We start from the raw sequence: 22,142 nt of genomic DNA, 5'->3' as shown, positions 1-22,142 counted from the left end.
CTATCCCTCTCTCTTCCTCTCTGTAAAAAAATCAATAAACTATATTAAAAAACAACAACAAAAAACGACAAGAAGTTACCAATGAATGCGTCACTAAGTGGGACAACAAAATCAATGTTTCTCTTCCTTCCTCGCTCTCTAAAATAATACATTTTTTACAAAAAACTTTATCCCATAAAATCATACATAGTTTTTCCAGGTAAGGGTGACAGTAGTAACTGGCCCAGTGGTTTTCAAACTTGAGCATGTGTCAGCATCTCCTGGGCGTTAGTAACACGCAGTCCTGAGTTTCCGATACAGCGTGCCCCGCTCCCCCCCCCCCCCCCCCCCCAGCAAGGTCCCAGGTTCCCCCCTGGCCATGTGCTGCTGGTCGGACCAGGTTTGCAGAACCGCTGCCCCAGCTGCAGGAGCAGGTGGCGGCCGGGCGTGGCTGTGAGCTCTGCTGCCCAGGGTCTGAGCACACGGCGGACGGGTCTGCGGGGCCCTCCTCGGTCGGGCAGAACCGAGCAGGAGTCATGTTCTTTCCGTGTCTTGAAGAAACAGGAGCTTGAGGATAAAGGTAGTGTAGCTTTCTTAGAAAACGGCAGTTAATCGGCCAGTTAAGTAACAGAGTGATTAAAGATTTCAGTTTGATGTTATCCTTCCGGAGTCGTTCCAAGTAGGAAAACATGCACTCAGGACCGCGTGCGGGCTCATCGGGCGCCCTTGGGTCCTGGTCGGACGTTCTGGGAGTTTTACTTGGGGGTAAGCGAGGTCTTTGCTCCTGGTGCAGTGTATCAGCGAGAACGTGGTGCCTGCTGAGGGCCGGGCTGTGCGCACGGCGCTGTGGCCACGGCCGCGCCTGGGCCTCGGTGCCGCTCCTGAGCCCCTCAGCCTGGCCGCGCCCTCAGCCTTCACGCTTGTGCTGCAGGGCGTGCAGGCTCCGAGTGGCAGGTCCTGTTGCAGACGCAGTGTGACCCTTGCTCGGTTCATTTAGCTCTAAAGCGACGGTGACTCTCTGGTGGACGGCATCTGTGAGGCGGCTAGCGGTTACAGTGGCTCCATGCTTGTCTGTGACTTGGTTCAGGTTGTAGGCGACGGGTGTTTTATCAAGCAGTTTAAGGTGTCGAGGGGAGAAAATTATATGTGTGAGTCGCTTCCTTTAAATATAAAATCATGAAATTTGTTATATATTTTGATTTATAAGCAGAGAAATAGTATTAAAGCTTATTTTACTAATGAAAAAAATCGTTTTTACTATAAAAAGCACAGAGTACAGAGTATTACGTGCTCTCACCAGTGGGTTTTGAGTGTGTCACTTGAACATGGTCATGTAGAGTGATGAGTGTCAGTGAGTCACCGTGGTTCCTTCCGGAGACCCAGCTGGGGGGCCTGGGGACCCCCATGGGGAGTTGGCCAGCTGCTGGGAGCACCTCGGCTGCAGCGGGAGCAGGTCTTAAAACGTGTAACTACAGCGACACGGGAGTTGATGTGTGGTATCATTGTCGTGTAACTACAGTGACACAAGGTGACGGGTGATGATGTGTAACTACAGCGACACGGGAGGTGACGTGTGGTATTGTCGTGTAACTACAGCGACAAGAGTTGACATGTGTATTGTCGTGTAACTACAGCGACACAAGGTGACGGGTGATGATGTGTAACTACAGCGACACGGGAGGTGACGTGTAGTATTGTCGTGTAACTACAGCGACAAGAGTTGACATGTGTATTGTCGTGTAACTACAGCGACACAAGGTGACGGGTGATGATGTGTAACTACAGCGACACGGGAGGTGACGTGTGGTATTGTCGTGTAACTACAGCGACAAGAGTTGACATGTGTATTGTCGTGTAACTACAGAGACACAAGGTGACGGGTGATGATGTGTAACTACAGCGACACGGGAGGTGACGTGTGGTATTGTCGTGTAACTAGAGTGACACGGGAGTTGATGTGTGGTATTGTCGTGTAACTACAGCAACATGAGTTGACATGTGGTGGTGGTGTTGTGTAACTACAGCGACGCGGGAGGTGACGTGTGGTATTGTCGTGTAACTAGAGTGACATGGGAGTTGATGTGTGGTATTGTCGTGTAACTACAGCAACATGAGTTGACATGTGGTGGTGGTGTTGTGTAACTACAGCGACGCGGGAGGTGACGTGTGGTATTGTCGTGTAACTAGAGTGACACGGGAGTTGATGTGTGGTATTGTCGTGTAACTACAGCAACATGAGTTGACATGTGGTGGTGGTGTTGTGTAACTACAGCGACACGGGAGGTGACGTGTGGTATTGTCGTGTAACTAGAGTGACACGGGAGTTGATGTGTGGTATTGTCGTGTAACTACAGCAACATGAGTTGACATGTGGTGGTGGTGTTGTGTAACTACAGCGACACGGGAGGTGACGTGTGGTATTGTAAGACAGCTCTTTTTGCTGAAGAGATACAGAGAAACTTCTTTTTCTTAGCAGTAAATACAGTGAGACCTGGAACGTTGGTGGTAAGATTGGGTGGGCATCCCTGTCCCGGTGAGGGGCCCGGCCTTGGAGGGCGGCTTGCTGGTCCCTGCTCCTGGTTGACCCGTTATGACGTCTGTCCTTGCATGTCCACTGTCCTGGCTGCAGCATGAAGCGAGCCCGCTCTCTGAATGTCCTAAACGTGGGTGACAAGGCCGCTGAAGACCATTTCCAAGTAAGGAGCCCCACCCCTGCCCTGACTCCCAGACCAGGTGGCGGGCGGCCACAGGGCCTCGCGAGCTGGGTGACAGACAGACAGGCACCACATGACGTCTCCTGAGCATTGATTGGGCCGGGTTATGGGAATGTCACGTCGTCAGCATTCTCGGTACATTGATCAGTGGCCTTGAGAAATGGTCTGGTCGGCCTGATTGAAATGAAACGTTCTGATGGAGTGATGTCTGCATGTGGCCTGTCATTACTGAAAGTGTCCTGCTCACTTGTGTGACTTTATTTTTTTTTTTAAATATATTTTATTGATTTTTTTACAGAGAGGAAGGGAGAGAGATAGAGAGTTAGAAACATCGATGAGAGAGAAACATCGATCAGCTGCCTCCTGCACATCTCCCACTGGGGATATGCCCGCAACCCAGGTACATGCCCTTGACCGGAATCGAACCTGGGACCCTTCAGTCCGCAGGCCGATGCTCTATCCACTGAGCCAAACCGGTTTCGGCTCACTTGTGTGACTTTAGCCTGCGTGGCCAATGGTCCAGTTCAGCTGGTACTGGTGTGAGGAACTGACACGCTGTCCTGGCACTGGACCTGTGAGCCTGTCACCTTCACATTGAAAACTCCTTGCACCCTGTTCTCTTGTCATTTTTGTAAACGTCCGGTGACTGTGGGTGCGTCGCCAGCTTTCCCGTTCCCTGCAGCACCTGGGACTGTCCGGGCCGCGCTCCCTGGCAGGGAGAGGCCTCTGCTGGAAGCTCCGGGCGGGCAGGGTACAGGGCCCGCAGTGGCCACGCCTCTCCCCCGTGTCTGGTGGTGGCACCTGCTCGTGAGCACCAGGCCTCACATGACGTGGAGTCTGAGTGAGGCCGCTGGGCCGGCGCCATGCGGAGTGCTGGTTGAGTGTAATTTTCCCATTTGTTTTTCATGCAGGAACGAAATAATTGTCTAGCAGATGCGAGAGCTCTGAGTGCCAGCCACACTGACCTGGCGCACTGCGGGCCGGGGCCGAGCTAGATAAGCCGAGCCCGCCCGCCAGGCCCCTGCCCACGCTGCCCGGCAGGGAGGCCACTCGCTTCCTTGTCGAAGTGGCGACCCACCACCCACGGAGGCTTGTCCGAACTGTCACGTGGCCTACAGTCCCGGTGACGGAGCGCTGCCGGAGCACGACCGTGAGACCGGCCTGGCAGGTCCGGCCAGCAGCGGCGTCACCACGGACTCGCTGCTTCTCACGGACACCCACTTTCTGCACGGCCCCAGCTAGTTTAAATTCAGACTTGTTGATGCAGTACTTAGTGGACTGTAAACGGGGCGTCTGGAACCTTCGAGTCCATCTTTGGAGAATAAGCATCTAATGACCCCTAACGCCTGGAGCGTAGTGGGGGCCAGCAGGGAGGGTCCCTCAGGTGCCAGGTCCCAGCTCCCGGGCAGGGGCCGCGTTCCCAGCCCACCTTTCGGAGCCCTGGCCGCACCCCAGGCTCCCATGTTACCTGTTCTTTTTGGTCCCGTAACAGGGTGGGTTTGGACAGAACATTTTCAGATCAACCCTCAGGCACTGCTCCTCACAGGGCTCTGAGGTCAGCCAGTAGGTGAAGGAAGTGCTAACCAGATGACAGGTAGGGGTTCCAGGTGAGAACGTCGGGGTGCACGTCCACGCCGGGGCCAGCGCTCCCTTCAGCCAGGCCTGACCCACCGGGCATCCGTCCGCTTGAGGACCATGTATGTTAGTGCCGGGCACAGGGGTTCCCCGCGGCCTTTTCCATGTGGACAGCGCTGGGCTGGCTCTGGCGTCGTCAGCCGAGCGGGATGTGGACTGGAGGCAGCGGCACGGGGGTCACAGGGGGGCTGACTGTCAATTCCTTTCAGTCCCCGTGATTACAGGCTGTTGGTGACAGTGCGCCTTGCTCCCTGCGGGCCGGCCTCCTAGTTCCAGGCACCTGCGCTACCCACGGCCGGCCCGGCCCGCCCCCGGCAGCCGCCGCCCTTGGCCACCTGCTTTTAGGCTCCATTCGGGGTGCAGGTTCTGATGGGCCGGGTCCCTTTCTGCACGCACACGCCGTGGGCCGAGAAACCTGGAGGAGCAGGGCTCTGGCCTGCGGCCGCGGCTCCATGCGAGGCGTAGCAGCATCGCCAGGTGCCGTCCCCTTTCCTCCGCTCCGTGTGGCTGGCTTCTCCCACGAGCAGCACGGCCCCGGGACCCAGGGCCCCTGGTGACGGGTCCCTCGGAGCAGCTCCCAGGAGAACGGCCCGGGACTCCCGCGCTGGGGCCCATCTGCAGGACCCTTCCTGAGCCTGGCCGCTCCCCGCCCGCCCCCCTTGGGTTGTGGTGCCTTCGCAGGTGGCGGAGGGTTAGGGTGAGAGGACGGACGGAGGCCCTCGTGCCGGCTCCACGCTCAGGGCCCATGCACGTCGGTACCTCCTTCAGGCCTGCTGTCCGCGTCTTCCCCTTCTCGGAGCAAGCCGTGCGCCAGGCGGCCCTGTGTGATCCCGGGGGGGGGGGGGGGGGGCAGCCCATTCCCCACGGTTCCTGCCCGGGTCCTGCAGGCACACACGGAGGCCCCACCCCACAAGCACCTGAACCAGAGGCGGAGGGCGTGGGGAGCAGGCCCTCTGACCCTGCGGCCTTCACAAGGGGGAGGGGTGCAGGCAGTTCTGTCCTGGAGTTAAAACGCCCCTGGGATGTCATGTGTCTGGGACTCAGTGCGAACACTAAGGACCCGCACGTCAGGCAGGACTGGCCTCGCCGTGTAGCGTGTTCTTGGGCCGCACGGTGAGGGCTGCCTTGGGACACGCTCATGCGCACTTGGCAGCGGGTCACGTGCAGACCACCCTGTCCCAAGGGAGCCCCACCCCAGGGAGAATGTGGTCCCCAGCGCGGGGCTGACCTCGGGGTGGGGTGCAGGTCTGAGGATGTGGGGGTGCCAGGGCCCAGGCGGCAGGCAGGCGCTCCTTAGGTCTGTGCTGGGTGGGCAGCCCTGGCCAGGGGGTGGGGGGGCAGGTCACCCCGGAGTCGAGCGCTGGGTCGTGGGACATTCGTTCTGGGGCCGTAGCTGTTCCTGTTGTGACTTGACTAGAACACCGTTTGCAATTGTTTGTATTTCATTATAAAAATAAAGCTCCGCTCCCGCTGTGCGGCCCTGCACCTCTGTGGAACGGTCTCATGCGGGCGCCTTCCCTTCCACACCCGCCCCCGCCTCACGGGGCACGGGACACGCAGGGACCGTGATGACATTTACAGTGGGTCATCCTGCCACAGAGAGGTGCCCGAACAGTGCGGTCCCATCCCAGGGTGGCCGCTCCCTCGCCCCCCAGAGCCGGCAGCGGCCGGGGTCGGGATGCTGGGGGGGGGGGGGGGCAGGTCCCCGGCTGTTCGGTGCCCCCCTTTCTCAGGAGGTACAGGCGCCGCCTCCAGGGCGGGGGGCTGGGGAGCCGGAGTGAGGGTCACTCACTCAGAACCTGTCTGGCCAAGAGCGAGTCACAGGGACAGGCCCAGGGCACAGCTGTGCCCACTCACACGCCGGCAGCACATGAGGCGCTGGGGCAGGGAACGGACGAGGTGGAGGCACACTCAGCTCTGCCCTGATGGAGGCCATGCCCTTGGACTGGGCAGCCACGGCCCCCTGGGCCCTGCGTCCCACCACCAGCTGGTCAGACTTGCACCCAGAGGGGCAGGACCTGTGCTCATGGGGGGTGCCCAGGGAGGGGGGGAGGGGCGCTTTCATGGGAAGCAAGGCCCCGGCTACGACGACGACGACAAGCTGGGCCTCTGTGGTCCTGTCTGGCCCGCCTGCACCCGGAACGGGCAGGGCCTGCCTCTAAGGGAGTCTCCTGTGCCCAGAACGGGTTCTCCTGGCAGATGGGCCGACCCAGCAGGGGCTGGTGGCAGAGACAACACTAAAGTAAAAGGCCCTTCAAACCCCGGCTTGGGAATGGGGCAGCCTGTGGCGGCGGGCACTGCTCCTCGTGGCCCTGCAGTGGGTGGTGCTCCTGGGGGGGAAGGCGCTGCCCAGGGGCCCGGGCTGACCTCAGGAGGGCTGACCCGGAGCCGGTGCCCCTGGGAGGCCGGGGCGGCGGCTTTCCTGGTCAGCAGGACTGGGTCCCAGCGTCCCTCGCACGCCCTCGGTGCTGACCGTGTAGGAGCAGGAGGAGGGAGGCAGGTGGGGGGCGAAGACCACCCTCAGGGTGCGGCCTGGGCGGCCCCGCGGGGCTTCCTCGGGGCGCTGCCGGTCGGCCACCAGCCTCATGAGCAGCTGGTTGGACCAGGTGATGCCGAGGGCCGGAGCCAGGCGCTCCCCCGGGGCTCTGAGGCAGAGACGGGCCAGGGTCACTCACAGAACCAGGTGGCCCCGCCCACAGCCCCGTGCCCCTGCCCCCACCCACAGCCCCGTGCCCCTGCCCACGGCCACTCACCCAGGCGCTGTGTCCTGTTCCTCCACGGCCTCCGTCACCTGGGAGGGGGTGAGGGTCAGTGGCAGAGCCCCCCTCGTGGAAGGAGGGAGGGCGGGGTGGGGGGGCCCACCTGGTTGACACAGAGCACGGGGCTCCGGAAGGTGCAGCTCAGTCTGCGCAGCGCGGCCCCCAGCGCCTGCAGAGCCCGGGCCCTGCGCGCCGAGGCCGGCCCGTCGAACTCGCAGCGGAACGGGGCCGCCACCGAGTCGATGACCACCAGGCGCACCATCCCCCGTGACAGCAGCAGGGGCACTTTCCTCCGCACACACTCCAGCAGCGCGTCCTGGAAGGGGGGGGCCGTCACCGCCCGCCCCCACCTGGTGCCGAGGCCCCTCACCCCTCTGTCCTGCTTCCCACATCCTTGTGGGCGTGACCCTCCCTCGCTGGCCTGGCGCCTGGTGCTGGCCACCGGGGGCAGCTGGGCCTGCTGAGGCTGCCGGGACCGTGCCCTGTCACTCGGGCCGGGGTGGCCCTGAGCCTGGCAGAGGTGCAGGGGGCAGCAGGCCCGGGTTGGGTCTCCTCACCCAGCCCTGCCTGGGACGAGGGGACCTGGGCCACGCCCAGGCTGCACACTGGGGCCCGTGCCGGCCAGGATGGGGCTGCCAGTGCCTTGAGCCGGCCCTGCCCACCCTGCAGGCCGTGTGCTCCCAGCAGCCAGCCTGGTGGGCGGGGGCCAAGTTGGCTGGGCTCCGAGGCAGGGCAAGGTGACCTCAGGCTGCCCCTTGGGTCACTTTGCCTGCCAGCGGGACTCAGGCCCAGTGCTGGGCGGCCAAGCCCCGCCCCCCTCAGACTCTTCAGAGCCGTGGGTGGTCCTGGCCCTGACTGCGGCCTGGCCGCTGTGCTTGTCTGCAGGGCGCCCCCGGAGACTGACAGCGGAGGCAGCGGGGTCGAGGATGGCAGCACTAACGTGAGTCCTGAGTCCTGGGGCAGCACCTGCACGGGGAGGGCGGGGCCAGGGCGCCCGGAGGCCTCCAGGCAGACACCCGGCCAGAGGGTGGAGGCCTGCTCCCCCCACAGCTGGTTCAGAGCCAGCGGGCGTGGCGCCCGGCCCTGACCCGCAGCTTCTCTTGCAGTGAGCGCACCGCCGAGACCGCCAAGGGCCAGGCACGCTGCTGGCGAGGCAGAGCTGCCCTGTGACAGCCCGCACCGTCGCCGCGGCTGGAGGGCCCTGGAGCTGGGAGCCTGTGGCATGGACCTCCTGTCCCTCCTGTGCCCGGCGCCGTCACACTAACTGCCACCCTGCTCGGCCCATCCCTTCCCCTCACTGTGTGTGATAATGTATTTTATTGTAAATTTTTTAAAATATTAAAAGTTTATATGCCTGATTCCTGACGTGAAGTTAAAGAACTTCAGTTCTTACAGCAGGAAGCCAGGCCGCTGGAGAGCCACCCCACCTCCCGCCCCTCCACCCCAGCCCCTCCGCCAAACCATGACCCGGTCACCACACTGCCTTCCCGCCCCCGGCAAGTCCGCAGCGTGGCCAGGCGGCTGGCGATCGAGGGGCGGGTCCAGGAGGGTGCCTTCCCCGCAGACCGGGGCTGGGGGCCGGCAGACACTCACCACGTCGGCCACGTGCTCGATGAAGATGTGGTCGCCAAAGTTTATCTTCTCCACCACGTCGCCCGGAGCATCTGTCCGCAGACGCTGCTGCTGTGCGATGAGCTGCTGCAGGCGCCTGTCAGGGAACGCGTCCTCCGTGCACACGTACACGGCCCCTGTGGAGCCACGGCGCCCGTGGGCCTGCAGGTTGGGGTGTGACCACCGCCAGGGAAGGGGTGGCACCTGTGGGCCAGCCCACAGCCCAGGACACTTCCTGCTGCCGCGATCTCTGGGTCCCCGTGGGCAGGGCTGGCCACTCTTCCCAGAGGCATCCACAGCCAATGAAGAGAAACAACCGCAGGAGCCGGGCCGTGGTCCCAACCGCAATGGGCAGCAGCCAACAGAGCCGGCCGCAGAGCAAGGGCACCCGCCCCCGTCCCTCCACCACAGGGCGGCACTCACCCGCCTCCAGGCCTCCCAGCCGCCGCGGGAGCTGCACGGCCAGGCAGAGCTGCAGCGCCAGCTGGGTCTTCCCCACCGAGCTGCGGCCGGCCAGCTCGGTGATGCCGCCCAGGGGCAGGCCGCCTCGGAGCAGCCCATCCAGCACCGGGCAGCCCAGGCTCAGGCGCTGGTGCTGCTCGGGGAAGCGCCCCTTCTGCCGGTGCAGGTCCAGGGCTGGGGGGAATGCCGCGTCAGGAGGGGGCAGGCACCAGAGGGCCGGTGCCGCAGCCAGGAGACCCATCCCAGCAGCCTGCAGTGCTGCTCCGGCCCCCTCGGCCGCGCCCCTTCCCCTCTGGCCCAAGCACTGACCCGCGGAGCGACCCACAGGGCAAGGGCCCCAAGGCCCTATGGCCCCCAGGCATCTGATCCCAGCGCCGCCCACGCCCTGCGGTCACTTCTCACTGAGTCCCTGCCCGTGGCCCAGCCTGGAGCTGAGCGGCAGACGGGGAGGAGGCCCAGGGCCTTGGCAGAGCACACCTGCACCGCCCACCTGCGCTGCCCACCTGCGCTGCCCACCTGCCCTGCCCACCTGCCCTGCCCACCTGTGCAGAGGCTGCCCCCCCGCAGGTGCGAGCAGACCGTCCTTAGCAGGTGCTGCACGTCGGGACCTGAGAGGCCGGTCAGCCGCTGCAGGTCTGGTCCAGAAAAGTGCAAAACCTCCTGCGTGGATTTCAGTTTGGCTGAAATTATACAGAATAATCCACAGGACAAGGTCAGACGACAACAAGGCAGCAAGGACTCGGGGCGCCGTCTCCAACTCGGGGGGGGGGGCCCACAGGCAGGGGCCAGACCCATCTACTCCCCAGCGGTGGCATCCCTGGGCGGAGTGAGGACACAGGACAAGGAAGGAGGGGCCTGGGGCGACCCCCTCAGCTGCAGCAGCCAAGCCAGAAGGGAGGAAGGCGGGAGATTCCAAGGAATGCAGGGCGTGGGAAAAGGACGCAACGACCAATTACTAACGTTGGGGGAAACGAGACGGTCACCCCCACCCCCACCCCCAGTCCCGCAAAGGCCGCTATGTCCCCCTTCACACCCGAGCGGGCATGGCCCAGTGTGTTCCAACCGGGAGCCGCGGGCACCAGGAGCTCTGCGAAGCGGCCGCCACAGGCACAGGCAGAGCATGCGCCCGGGTTCAGAACCCGGGTTACAGGCAGGCTCCCTGTGGTGGGTGCCTGCATCACTGCTTAGACAACGTGCATGAACTACTTGGATGAAAAGAAACTTTTAAAAAGTGCTTTCAGTCCCACAACGGAAAAGCCCGCCTAGGCATCCCAGCATCCATGTAGGATCCAGGGCGGCCCGGGGGGAGGGGGCGGCGGGGAGGGACTCGGGACCGTGGTGCCTGCTTCTCAGAAAGTCCGCAGACGTGTCCGCAGTGCGTACACTGTACACGCACACCAGGAAGCCTACCTTTCTTCGCTGCGGCGATAATTCTGGGATTCAGGTCCAACTGATCCAAATCCATGTCTTCAGGGCGCTGACCACAAAGACGAACAATTTCCCAGGGACGCGGATTCTATGCGCTGGCGTCCATCAGACCGCCTAGCGGCCCTTCGCGACAGGTCAGCCAGCCCCCGGGGTTGGAGACGGCACTCGGCAGGGACCCCACAGGGCAAGGCTACGGCAACACCTGTCGGAGCCGCCATCTGGTAACGGAAACCCTGGCACGGAAGAAACTCCCGATTTCCTGTCACCAGAGCCCCCGCTGCCCTGGCCCCGCCCCACCTCCCGGGTGAGGACCACGCGCAGACCCACGCGCACTAGGCTCACTCAAGTGAAGTGTCTTTTGTATCCTCCGCCTTAATTTCCCTTGAACGCGTTTCCATGGGGAACCTGCAGAGAGCGGGAAAGGGTTTGGGATCTTGCAGGATGCTCGGGGCGGGTGGGTGTGGAGCCTGCGTGACCACCAGGCCGTCTCAGCGGAGAACAGGGCGGCTGTGTCCCGGCCTGGCCTCCCAGGGCCTGAGCACTAGCCGCACAGGGACAGGAGCCCAGCCCGCTGGCTGCCACTCAGCCAGGGTCACCCTCAAGCCACTGTCTCTCACAGCCCACCAAAGCAGCAGGGTGCGGGACACCAGGCCTGCAGCACTGGGGCCAGGGCCAGCGTCGCTGTCCACCAGGAGGCGCGTGCCCTGGCTGAGGGGACGGCCACAGTCTAGGGTGCCACACCCACTGGGACACGGGCTGTTCTCTACACTCGCACATCCGGTCAGGGAGACACAGGTCTGGCGCTGGGGCGGGTCCTCATGCCCAGGACGGGCTGGGTGAGTTCGGCTGTGCGGATGGCCCTGGCCCCTGGGAGGCAGCTGAGGGCTGGGCTCCAGCTGGCACCGGGCTCCGGGCCCCAGGGGTTCAGGCCAGCAGGCGGGTCCCACATTCTGCTTGGCGCAGGGGGCAGGGTGGGCTGTCTGGGCAGGGCTGACAGTAAACACACAGAGGTGCCCCCTCTTCCTGGCCGCCCTGCAGATTGGAGCAGAGGGTGGCTCCCCCGCGGGAGGGCGGTCACTGCACGCAGGGCCTGTACCAGCTGCGATGGGGATTCTGATGAGCCTGAAGCGGGTGCGGTTAGATTTCTGAGGACCGCAAAGCACGTGAGGTGTCCTCACCTGGCTGGGCAGGGAGACCATCTTCAGAATCCTGGAGCCCGAGGACAAGGACAGGCGGCAAGAGTGACCACCCCAAGCACCGCCTCCAGGGCCAAGAGCACCTGGACACAACCCCGTTTGCTTTCAGCTGTCACCTCCAGAGGACGTGCCGGCTCTTCCCCGGCCTCGGGGACGCCCCTGGGCGGAGGGCACAGCGACAGGCCAGGCTGGGGGCTGCGCCGCAGGGACGAGTGGCCCGGTGAGGGAGGCTCTGGCTGAGAGCACCTGGGGCCGGTGCGGACAGGGCCAGGGAAGCTGGTAGAGGCTGCGCCTCCAGGAGGGGCCTGAATACAAAACTCGGATTCCTACCAGGCCTCCGGAGGCTGTGCCCACTGACAGGCACCTACAGTACCAGACACTGGACAGCCAGCCCCGGGCACAGGATCTGCACAGGAGCGCCCCCAGGCAGGACAGACAGGGCAGCTTCCCGGGGCACCTGAGTGCAGCCACTTAGGGGACCAGTTAACAGACACGCGCTGAGCGAGCATGAAGGAGCTACAGGGAAAGCAACGAGTAGCTGAGGATCAAACAGGAGGCATTCAGGAAACCGGTTCCCGCCTGGAGCTTCCCTAGGGGCGTCCTGTGTCTTCGGGGCTCTCAGGGCGCCGGCCTGGGTCCCGCACCAACACCGCACACTGGTGGAGAGCTCAGAGCTGCAGACGGGACTCCTGCCTCGGGCAGCAGGACTCCGGTTTCAAGGGCCTGAACTTGACTTGTGATACAGAACTAAAGGTAGGAGCATAAAGACCTTCCAACACTAGCATCGCAGTAACTGGCCTGTTGCTCCAGGGACTGTTCTAAGCCCCTGACGCTAAGGGCCCTCGCGCACACCTGCAGCAGCGCTGCTGCCCACTCCCTGCTGCCGACCAGAGAGCGGACGCCGGTGGCGAAGTGCCGAGCTGGGGCTACACAGCCAGCAAGTGGCTGCCCTCGGGGTGCGCTCCAGGCTGCGTGCCCACAGCCCTGGACCAGTATTAGCCGGACCCCAGCCTACATGGCCTCCTGCTAACCCAGCGGGCACTGTCCTCTGCCCGCTCTGCAAACCTAGGCACCCCGAGGCCGACCTGCTTAGGGGCCCAGCCCCGTCGGGGCAGCCCACTCGAGACTGGGCATCGTTCCCAACCCCCCCCCCCCCAGCGAGGGCTCTCAGGGTCCGCGGTGGCCACCCCTCCCCCACGCTGGGGCCCCTGGGCCTCCTCCTCCTTGAGCACTGCCCCTTCCCCCGTGACCCCCGACCCGGGCGTCCACAGGGCCCTCCCGATGGCCCCGCCTCCCCACCGCGCACCTGTTCTCCCCACTGTGCACCCCCTCGCCGTGGTTGTCCACCCACCACGCTTGACCCCACGCCGTCTCTACCTCTAAAGCACCCCCACTTCACGCGGTCCGGGCTCACCTCTCACCCCACGAGTCCTGGGCAGGGGCTGGGCTGCGCCGCCTCCTCCAGACCCTGCGGGTGGCAAGCCCAGCATCAGCATTCTCCCCGCGCACCGGCCCCGGGTCGCCTCCCACCGCCAGGACCTGTGCCCCGACTGCCCCTCCGCCACCGCCTGGCCTCCACCCGCGGCGCCCGGGCCCCGCAGGACAGCAGCTCCCACCTCGCGCGCGCGATCCACCATTCGTGCTGGCCCGCCCCTCGCAGCCTCCTCTTCCAATGAGCGTCAGGGGCCCCGCGAGGGATACGCCAATCAGAGAGGAAGCAGCGCTACGTCACAGTTTAATTGACCAATCCAAAGTCTCAATAGCCGAGAGGGGCGGGGCGTTCCTGTGCTGGCCCTCACTGCCGATTGGTGACTGACCGCAGGGTGGCAGGGGAGGTGCCTTGCGCAGATTGGAGAGCGCAGCGATGGGGCGGAGCCAGAGTTCCGATTGGCCCGGGCTCAGGGCCGAGCGTGCCGATTGGGCGCGGGCGCTGTCAGCGGCACGGATGGGGCGGGGCTTTGGTCGGGGCAACCCAGGGCCGTGTGAGGGCAGTGGGCTCGCGCGGCGGCGTCATGTCCTCCGAGGTGGCCGCCCGCTGCGACGCCAAGAAGTTGGTGCGCTCGCCCAGCGGCCTGCGCATGGTGCCCGAGCACCGCGCCTTCGGCAGCCCGTTCGGCCTGGAGGAGCCGCAGTGGGTCCCGGACAAGGAGGTAAGTCGGCCGCCCGCCCGCCTCCCGTCGGCGCCCGGGACCCGCGTCCACGCCCCGAAAACCCGCGTCCGCATCCAGGATCCCCCTCCGCACCCCGGAAACCCGCGTCCGCGCCCAGGGCCCCCGTCCGCGCTCAGGATCCCCGTCCCCACCCCCCAAGCGGGCCCGGACCCGCCTCGCTCCCCAAGGCCTCCCCAGCCCGACCCGCTCTCGGCCCCCCGCTCCCCTCCGCTGGCTCCTGCCGCCCTCCGGGTCCCCGCGCGGCCGCCCTCTGGCACCGGCTCCTCGCCCCCGGGGGGTCCCGGGCTCCGGGCCTTGGGCATCTGCCTTCTCCCAGGTTCCCGCTCTCGGGGCGCCCGGAGCCCCCCATCCTACCCGCCCGAGCCTGTGTCCCTGGCACGGACCCCCTCCCGGGCTTGGCCCACCCGGAGGGCGTATGAGTCCCACGACGTGGATGAGTGGCTGTGCGGGCCCGAGACCCAGGGACCCCCACCCCGGGGAGCGGGGCCGTCCCTGGGGCGCCGGCGGATGGCCCGCGGGGCGGGGACGCGGGGGGAGCGGCACCTGCCCGGAGCGGGGTGGGTGGCGGGGGAGGTGAGGGCGGGGCCCGGTGAAGGCAGTTGGGCGTTGGGTCAGCGGTGGGCCCCGCATCAGCCTCGGGGCCTCGCACCCCTGCGCGTCAGGTCGCCCCCAAGACCCGGTGCCGAGACGGATGTGAGATGCGCCGGGGGCGCCGGCTGCGAACGGCAGGACGCCCAGCGCCCCCCACACGGCGCCCCGTGCGCCCCTCGGCCCAGGCTTCTCACCACGGAGCGCCCCTTCCCTCCGGCCAGGCTGTGTGTCTGCGCGTGTCCGCCCGTGGCCGTGGGGGACCCCATCCCGCCCTCCGCGTGGGTGCCTTCCTCTCCCGGGGGAGTGAAGTGGAGGGTTTCAAAGCAGCCGAGTGAGGGGGGCAGCGGGGGCAGGGCCCCTGGAGGAGGACACCCCTTGTTGTGCCACGGGCCCTGGTGTCGGCGGTGCGGGCGGTGCGGGCGGTGCGGGCGGTGCGGGCGGTGCGGGCGGTGTGGGCGGCAGCGCAGTGTTGGGAGTTGAGAGGCCAGCACAGGGGTCGGTGGGAGATGATGGGGCGCTGGTGGGGAGATGATGGGGCGCTGGTGGGGAGATGATGGGGCGCTAGTGGGGAGGGCGGCCCCTGCGCCCGTCTTGTCCGCGTTCTGCCCGCGGCGCTGGTGCTCTGACCGCCGGGAGGCACCTCCCTCCCCGCTCCCCCCTCGGGTCCCGCCGTGAAAGGACAATGAAAGGAAAGAGGCCGAGCCGCCCGCCGTCAGGAAGCCAGCGGCAGAGTGACCTGGCGGAAGGCCAGCGAGCGACTGTCCCTTCCAACGGGCGGGCCGCCCTGGGCAGGAACCATCGGGGCGTCACCCGCGCCCCCTGGCGGCTCGGGCCCGCGTTCCCCGCTCTCGCCCCGGAGGAGCCTCTCCACATCCGTTCGCACTGACCCCGCGGAGCCCCTGCTGCTCGGCTGTGGGGGGCCAGGGGCCGGGGTGGGGGCCCTGGTTCCCCGGAGGCAGCTCCCACAGCGCGTGGCCGGTCCCAGCTCAGGCCGCTCGCCGGTCCCTCACTCCCTCGCCTCTCCAGCCCGTGGCTGTCCCGCTGCCTGTCCCGCGCGGTGCAGCTGGCGCTGTGGAATGCGGGGCGGGGCGGGGCAGGCGTGCCCGGAGCCCGGAGCCCGGAGCCCGGAGCCCCGCCCGCCCGGAGCCCGTGGGCCTCTGAGGCTCTGGCGAAATTCCGAGAAGCCGGTGGCAGAGCTCCGCTCCGTGGCGCCCTCCCGCACCAGTTCCTGCCCACGCGGGCCAGGGGGGCGGCCGCCGGGAAGGAGGGGTGGCCCCAGGATGTGCCCTCCCTGCGCTGGGCGTGCCCGCTGGACACCGGGCTGCGCTCGGCCTGGTCAGGGCTGGGGAACGGCTCCCTCCTGGAGGCGCGCCTGCGGGAAGGGTCCTGGGCGCGGTCGGCCCGGGTCTAGGCAGAAGGTGGCAGGAGGGGCCTCGCCCCCAGGCCCGGCGGTGCCTTTCCGGGGCTTTCCCTGCCCGCGGTCCACTCACCTGCGTGGGCCTGGGCCTGGGCCTCACGGGGAGGGCGGGGGAGGTGGAGCTGCTGGTGGCGCCCAGGGGACCCCCAGACGCCACCCCTTCCTCGGCTGCCTCCCTCCCGCCCGCACCAGGAGGCCTCGGAGGGAGCGCAGGGCCTGAGGCTCCTCCTGACCCTGCTGCCCGGGAATCGGAGGCCCTGCTGGCCCCTCCCCCGCCCCCCCCGGCCCCCCCCCCCCCCCCCCGCCAGGTGTCTGTCTGTCTGTCTATGGCGTCAGTCCAGCCAGGGTCCTGCAGCAGATGGCCCTTTGGTGGGTCAGCCCGGTGACTGCTGTGGCGCTCAGCCTGGCTCCCAGCGGTCAGAGGGAGCAGCTTGATCTCAGACACTTGCAGCGCTCGGTGGGGAGAGGGGTCACAGCCGGGGATGGGAGCAGCCGGGGAGGGGAGGAGGCAGCTGGGGAGGGGAGGGGGCAGCCGAGGAAGGGAGGGGGCAGCCGGGGAGGGGAGGGGGCAGCTGGGGAGGGGAGGGGGCAGCCGGGGAGGGGAGGGGGCAGCCGGGGAGGGGAGGGGGCAGCTGGGGAGGGGAGGGGGCAGCCGGGGAGGGGAGGGGGCAGCTGAGGAGGGGGGCAGCGGGGGGGGGGGGTCGCAGCCGGTCCCTAGACTCGAGTGCTTTCCCTGTCCGCCCAGGTAGCAGCTCTCGGAGCTGTGGGCGGCGCCTCCCTCCCTCCCTGTGCTGCCGTCAGACACGGTGTTCCTCCTTTTCCTCTCGGATCGCCACCCGTTGCTTCATTTCCTTCTTTCCTTCTCTTTTCATATTAAACTGCTCTGTTGATAATTTCAAAACATTTTTTCCTCCTACACGATCAACGGGAAATTACCTGGCTTAAGGTCTGTCGATTTTCTGAATAACCTCATTGGTTATTTAGAGGAATAAAATACTTTGGTATCACTTTGTTTTTTTTGCTTTTTTGTTAATCCTCACCCCCAGGTATTTTTTCCATTGATTCTTTTTAGAGAGAGTGGGGGGGGGGGTGGTGGAGAGAGAGAGACAGAGACAGAAGCATCAAAGCGAGAGAGGCACATTGATTGGTTGCCTCTCCCACACGCCCTGACCAGGGCCAGGGATCGAGCCTGTCACAGCTACATGCCCTTGACTGGACTCGAACACGGGACCCTCCAGTCCATGGGCCAACACTCTAACCACTGAGCAACCAGCTAGGGATTCACTTTGGTTTTTAAGGGAGCAGCTTGTAAATTGTAGTTGTGGCCTTAAGTTCAGAGATTGGTCTTTGGACTTGCCCAGACGCGTGTGCCCTGCAGGGACCGACCGGCGGGGCAGCCCTTGTCAGCGGGCCTGGGAGGACGCGTCGGCTCCCGCGGAGCCGGCACACTCGGTGGGACCTGCTCCCGCGCCTGCGCCTTTCGGATCCGTCCACCTCGCTGGTTACAGCCCGTGGGGCCTGTGGCTGGGGGTGTGGTTCGGGGAGAGAGGGGCCCTATGCAGAGGCCCGAGCAGGACGTGAGCAGCCAGCCCACCCGGATGGAAGCCGGGGAGGGGGCGGGGCCAGGCCGTGGCCACGCCCAGGAAGTAGCCCAGAGGAAGGAGGGCCGGCGGGTGTCCGGGGACACCAGAAAGGTTGCGGGGTCAGCCCCTGATCAAGGGCATACAGGAGGCAACCGACCGATGTTTCGCTCTCTCCCTTCCTCGCTCTAAAACCAAGAGGACATGTCCCCGGGTGGGATTTTAAAAAAGCAAAGAGGAAACAGGATGGTCACGGGGTCTTGCAAAGCTCAGGCTTGGCCTCTGGTGCGGGGCTGCGGGGGGCTGCGGGTTCGACAGCTGACCTTCCGCAGGCCCTGCCCGGGCTGGGGCCGCAGCCCCCTCCGGGAGGCCCGCCTCGCTGCCTCCCGGATGCTGAGAGCAGGGCTGGGTCCTCAGGGCTCTGACCTCCCCTCTCTCCTAGTGCCCCCGGTGCATGCAGTGTGACGCCAAGTTTGACTTTCTCACCAGAAAGGTGAGCTGAGGCCGTGGGCGGGAGGGGCCCCGGACATCCATTCTCCCTGGGGTGCCCTGCTCGGAGCCAGTGGGGCGCAGCGCGGTGGGCCCGGGCGGGGCCGCGCGGTCCCGCTCACTGCCCGCCCCCTCGCCCCCAGCACCACTGCCGCCGCTGCGGAAAGTGCTTCTGCGACAAGTGCTGCGGCCAGAAGGTGGCGCTGCCGCGCATGTGCTTCGTGGACCCCGTGCGCCAGTGCGCGGCCTGCGCGCTCGTGTCACGCAAGGAGGCTGAGTTCTTCGACAAGCAGCTCCGCGTGCTGCTCAGCGGTACGTGGCCTCGCACGGGTGGTCCTGGCGGTGCCCGCGGAGGGGGCGGTATCTGGAGGGGCGGTGCCCGCGGGGGGGCGGTATCTGAAGAGGGGCGGTGCCTGCTGAGGGGGCGGTGCCCGCGGGGGGCGGTGCCCGCGGGGGGCGGTGCCCGCGGGGGGCGGTGCCTGAAGAGGGGCGGTGCCTGAAGAGGGGCGATCCCCAGGATCGCTGCAGAGGCGGGTGGGCGCTGGCTGTCCTGTAGTTGCAGAAGTGCCTGAACCGCTGTCTCCCTTTGGGGTCTTGGGCCACTAGCTGGTCTGCTCTCGTGTGGGGCCACGCGCCCTGGCAGCGCCGTTCTTACACGGGTGTCAGGACCGGGCCCCCAGAACACAGGGCCAGCAGCCTGCGGGACCTTCGCCTGGCCATTTGGGGGGCGGAGCGTGGTGACGCAGGAGGACTAAGGTCTGCCTCCCCGCACCCCTCTACCCCAGTGCGCCTGGTTCTCGCCCTGGCCAGCTCTCTGGCAGGCCCTGCGGCCCTGGCCTGGTGGCTCCTGCAGTGTGTGGAGGCCAGGGCCCTGGGCTGGGCCTTCTGTGAAGGACGTGGTGATTGGCGCTTCCACGGCCAGCGGAGCCTAACGCAGAGCCAGCACCGTCCTGCCCAGCGAGGGCTCCAGCAGCGCCCGCTGTCTTGCTCCTTCTCCTCTTGCCTTGCCCACCCGCTCCCTTCCTCCGTGCCCACAGCGGGCACACTGTGCCCTTACAGGGGCCTCCTGCAGCCTCCAGGCTCTCCTGCCCCATGAGGCAGAGTTGGGCAGCGTCACCACCTGTCCCCTGGCTGTCTGGGGCAGCGGGCAGTCGGATCCACCCTGAGGCCAGCGAGGAGGTCGGGCTGACAGGGTGACTTGGAGCTGCCTGCGTTCTTACGCTTGTTTTTGTGCCTCAAGGAGCCACCTTCCTCGTAAGTTTTGGAAACTCCGAGAAATCAGAAGCGATGGTTTGTCGCCTTTCCAGCAACCAGAGGTAAGAGGCAGAGCCCTCGGGCACTGGCAGCTGCCCGCCAGCCCCGGTGACCGGGACGCCCTCCGTCTGACAGGTACCTGCTGCTGGATGGGGCCAGCCACCACGAGATCGAGGTCACACACATCTTGGCCGTGCAGGTCCTCACGGAAGGCTTCCCCGCTGGAGGTACATGCGCCTGCCCCTCATGGAACGGAGGCCGGGCCAGCCAGGCGGCAGGGCGCAGCGGCACCGAGGTCGGGGCTCCCTGTGGGCAGGTCCTGGAGGTGCCTGTCCTCTCTGTGGGCTGGTGCTGCTTCGTGGCTCTGGGAACTCGCCAGGCGAAGGGGGGCGGGGGGCGTAGCGTGTACAGGAGGAAGCGCGCCTGAGCGTGTGTACTCAGGAGCTCCCCTACAGCGCTCCAGCCAAGGCTGCAGGCCACGGGCGGCTGGCGGCACCCAGGTCCCAGGGGCTGGAGTGTGTCTGCGAGCGCCAGGCCTCCGCTTTCCTGCGCGAACTTCCCGCGGTCCAGCCCTGTTCAGCCCGCCGGGATCTTTCCCACTGAACTCCTGGGCCCCGGGGCTGTCTTCCCGCTGGAGCCCACCGACTTAATCCATCTTGCTTTCTGTTTTCTGATGGCTCTTGGCTGCTCTTCTCTCCTGCCTGCCCACCTTCCTGCCTAGACAAAGACACGCACACTTACACCAGCCTCCTGGGGAGCCCACCCGCCTCCGAAGGTCAGCCTCGCTCCCAGCATGCCATGGGCCCGTGCCCCGCCTCTGCTGCGGGAGGTGGGGGGTCGCACTGGGCCTCTGAGAAATGCTCCTTCACTCCTTTCGGCCAGGGAAAGAGGGTTGGCATCTAAGCACCAATGGGAATGTCCTGGGGAAGACAGGGATTTGCGGTTTTCCTCACCCCAGGGGAGTGTCACCCCTGTTTCCCAACCTCTTGTTGGAACTGTCCCTGAGCAGGTGGGGTGCAGGGTGTTGGGGAGCAGGGCCTGGTGGCCCTTCCAGCACCTTCCTGACCGTCACAGCGGGCGCACTGTGCTCCTCCAAGGGCCTCCTTGCGGCCCCGGGCTTGCCTGTCCCGATGGGCAGTCAGATCTGCCCTGGGGCAAAGGGCGGGGTCTGGAGAAGCTGGGGTCAGGTCAGCCCAGGGGGCCCTCTGCCCCCTCCTTGGAGCCTGAGGCCAGGGTAGTAACTATTCAGGTTTGTCAGCCCGAGGGACTGTTGCAAAGCAGCCAGAGGAGATGGCCCATGTCGTGGCTGTGCCAGTGCAACTCCTTACAGTCAGGAGTGGAGCCATCAGACTGACAGGAGCGCAGGTGTGAGCTCCTGACAGGTCATAGGCGGCCTTTGGGCCTCTCAGCCGGGGCTCCCCCCACCGGCCTGGCGCAGAGAGGGCTGGAGGCAGGGAGGGGCTCCCAGAGGAGAGCACTGCCCAATGGGGTGGCCTCCTGCAGCCGCCAGGTAAAGTGTAGGTGACTCACCAGGGGCCTGCTGTCCACATAGCCGTCTTCGCTGCCGGGCACTGAAGGGCCCCTCATCCCGAGTGGCTGGTCCTGGGAGGTTTTGGCAGGAGTCGTCCCAGGGAGCAGCTGGCCCCACAGAGATGGGCACCATCTCCGCACCCCGTCCCCTGCGTGGCATTGCGGCGGGAGCTCGAGTATTGGTAGATGGGCCCCTGGGCTGGTGCCTCCCTGGTGCTAAGCCCTGCGCAGCTCCCCCGGCCGTGACCCTGGTCCTCAGGTGGGCAGCACTGACCGCCTGGCCTCTGCTCTGGTGCAGGCAGGGGTGACAGCTGAGCACAGGCCCCTGCCACCTCCTTAGACCTGCACCAGGGTAGGGAGTGGCGTCTGAGCCTGCTGCCTCCCTCCCCCAGGGGGCGCCGCGCGGGCCACGGGCATGTCCCTGCAGTACTCGGCCCCAGGGGCGGAGGGCGTGGCCCAGCTGAAGCTGACTGCAGGGGAGGATGCACACGGCAGCAGGAAGCAGGCCACGGCGTGGCTGGCAGCCATGCACAAGGTACGGGCCGTGGTGGTTGGCACAGGGGCAGGCAGGAGACTGGGCCTCCTGCTGAGAGGGGCCCAGCTTCCCCAGGGCGAGGCTGCCCCCCCCAGCTCCAGGCGGGCAGGACCCAGCAGTTGTTTCTGGTTGCCATGCAGGCCGCCAAGCTGCTCCACGAATCTCGGGACCAGTAACTGCACGGGCTGGAGCGCGGAGCCTGCTCACTGCCTCGCCCCGACCCCAAGCGTGGTGGGAAGGCAACGCGAGGCTTTGGAGAAAGTCGTGTGCGCTTACCTAGTGCGATACGTACACGTTTACTAACGCTCCAAACCGCTTCGGCTCTAGAGCCTGCGTTTTCCTGTTGATGCCTAAGTGGGTGGAGACCCAGCTACTCGACCGCTGAACTGTTGGTAGCATAACCTTTGCCATGTTTGTACGAGTCCAGGTTTACCAGGAGGTTCTGGACCCTCGTCTTCATGAACTGTCTCACGGGTGATCCGCGCCGTGGGCTCGGCGGCTCTGCCCTGCGCCTGCCGGAGCCGGGCTGCGGATGGCACTATGGCACTAGGGCACTAATGCGGGGCTATGCAAGCCTTTGATACTTCACTACGGGGGAGGAGCCAGCTGTGTGTTTTGTACTTTTCACTCACTGTTTCACTTTATTAGAACAATTGTACAACAATTTGTATATAAAGCTTGATTAAACCCTATTTTGAGAATATGGGCCAGGCCTTGCCTCACTGTCGGGACCACCGCGCGTCCCTGTGGCGGCTCCGTTCACTCAGGACACAGACTCGCAGCCACGGGAA

The 22,142-nt window shown here is 65.6% G+C and overlaps 3 protein-coding genes across 20 annotated transcripts in view; 2 read left to right on the top strand and 1 right to left on the bottom strand.

The window, feature by feature from the left end:
* The window catches only part of KLC1 (kinesin light chain 1), a 49,226-nt gene extending 40,781 nt beyond the window's left edge, over positions 1 to 8,445 (top strand). For 5 of the 10 annotated variants that reach the window (XM_059685448.1, XM_059685405.1, XM_059685387.1 and 2 more), the window contains 2 exons: positions 2,609 to 2,675; positions 3,605 to 5,813. In XM_059685448.1, coding sequence (XP_059541431.1) covers positions 2,609 to 2,675; positions 3,605 to 3,688 — 151 coding nt within the window. In that variant the 3' untranslated portion in view covers positions 3,689 to 5,813. Of the gene's footprint in view, positions 1 to 2,608; positions 2,676 to 3,604; positions 5,814 to 7,972; positions 8,028 to 8,193 lie in introns of those variants that run through there. The other 5 variants (XM_059685510.1, XM_059685423.1, XM_059685439.1 and 2 more) reach the window with 3 other exon arrangements.
* Positions 4,199 to 13,741, bottom strand: XRCC3 (X-ray repair cross complementing 3). Of its 7 annotated transcripts, none has more exons than XM_059685593.1 (10): positions 13,401 to 13,741; positions 13,199 to 13,252; positions 10,931 to 10,993; positions 10,571 to 10,821; positions 9,703 to 9,840; positions 9,122 to 9,334; positions 8,681 to 8,835; positions 7,191 to 7,403; positions 7,082 to 7,119; positions 4,199 to 6,973 (listed from the first exon to the last, which is right to left on the bottom strand). In XM_059685593.1, exons 4-10 carry the CDS (start codon positions 10,623 to 10,625, stop codon positions 6,697 to 6,699), a joined length of 1,089 nt encoding a protein of 362 aa, XP_059541576.1. In that variant the 5' UTR covers positions 10,626 to 10,821; positions 10,931 to 10,993; positions 13,199 to 13,252; positions 13,401 to 13,741; the 3' UTR covers positions 4,199 to 6,696. The 7 variants fall into 7 exon arrangements, with proteins under 7 accessions (XP_059541576.1, XP_059541565.1, XP_059541587.1 ...); XM_059685582.1 differs by having other exon boundaries at positions 10,571 to 10,806; XM_059685604.1 differs by lacking the exon at positions 10,931 to 10,993 and having other exon boundaries at positions 10,571 to 10,806.
* ZFYVE21 (zinc finger FYVE-type containing 21) lies at positions 13,734 to 22,052 on the top strand. Of its 3 annotated transcripts, XM_059685645.1 has the most exons (8): positions 13,734 to 13,934; positions 17,986 to 18,036; positions 18,176 to 18,344; positions 19,273 to 19,348; positions 19,422 to 19,513; positions 20,008 to 20,061; positions 21,209 to 21,351; positions 21,492 to 22,052. In XM_059685645.1, the coding sequence occupies exons 1-8, from the start codon at positions 13,797 to 13,799 to the stop codon at positions 21,525 to 21,527; spliced, it is 759 nt and encodes a 252-aa protein (XP_059541628.1). In that variant the 5' UTR covers positions 13,734 to 13,796; the 3' UTR covers positions 21,528 to 22,052. The 3 variants fall into 3 exon arrangements, with proteins under 3 accessions (XP_059541628.1, XP_059541639.1, XP_059541649.1); XM_059685656.1 differs by lacking the exon at positions 20,008 to 20,061; XM_059685666.1 differs by lacking the exons at positions 19,273 to 19,348; positions 19,422 to 19,513; positions 20,008 to 20,061; positions 21,209 to 21,351; positions 21,492 to 22,052 and adding an exon at positions 18,818 to 19,208.
* The last annotated feature ends 90 nt before the right edge of the window (positions 22,053 to 22,142 follow it).

This window comes from Myotis daubentonii, chromosome 1, assembly GCF_963259705.1.
Source record: "Myotis daubentonii chromosome 1, mMyoDau2.1, whole genome shotgun sequence".
NCBI classification, from domain to species: Eukaryota; Metazoa; Chordata; class Mammalia; order Chiroptera; family Vespertilionidae; genus Myotis; species Myotis daubentonii.
The sequence above is the reverse complement of the archived record's forward strand: the minus strand, read 5'-3'. Positions and strand labels throughout refer to the sequence as shown.

Excerpts from the sequence above, each read along its gene's own strand:
- ZFYVE21 (XM_059685645.1), top strand. The coding sequence starts at position 13,797 with ATGTCCTCCGAGGTGGCCGCCCGCTGCGACGCCAAGAAGTTGGTGCGC. Across the intron at positions 19,514-20,007 it reads GGAAGGCTTCCCCGCTGGAG|ACAAAGACACGCACACTTAC; the intron begins GTACATGCGCCT and ends CTTCCTGCCTAG. Across the intron at positions 20,062-21,208 it reads GAGCCCACCCGCCTCCGAAG|GGGGCGCCGCGCGGGCCACG; the intron begins GTCAGCCTCGCT and ends TCCCTCCCCCAG.
- XRCC3 (XM_059685593.1), bottom strand. The coding sequence starts at position 10,625 with ATGGATTTGGATCAGTTGGACCTGAATCCCAGAATTATCGCCGCAGCG. Across the intron at positions 9,335-9,702 it reads GGGGGGCAGCCTCTGCACAG|CCCTGGACCTGCACCGGCAG; the intron begins GTGGGCAGGGCA and ends CATTCCCCCCAG. Across the intron at positions 7,404-8,680 it reads TCGAGCACGTGGCCGACGTG|GACGCGCTGCTGGAGTGTGT; the intron begins GTGAGTGTCTGC and ends CCCCCCTTCCAG.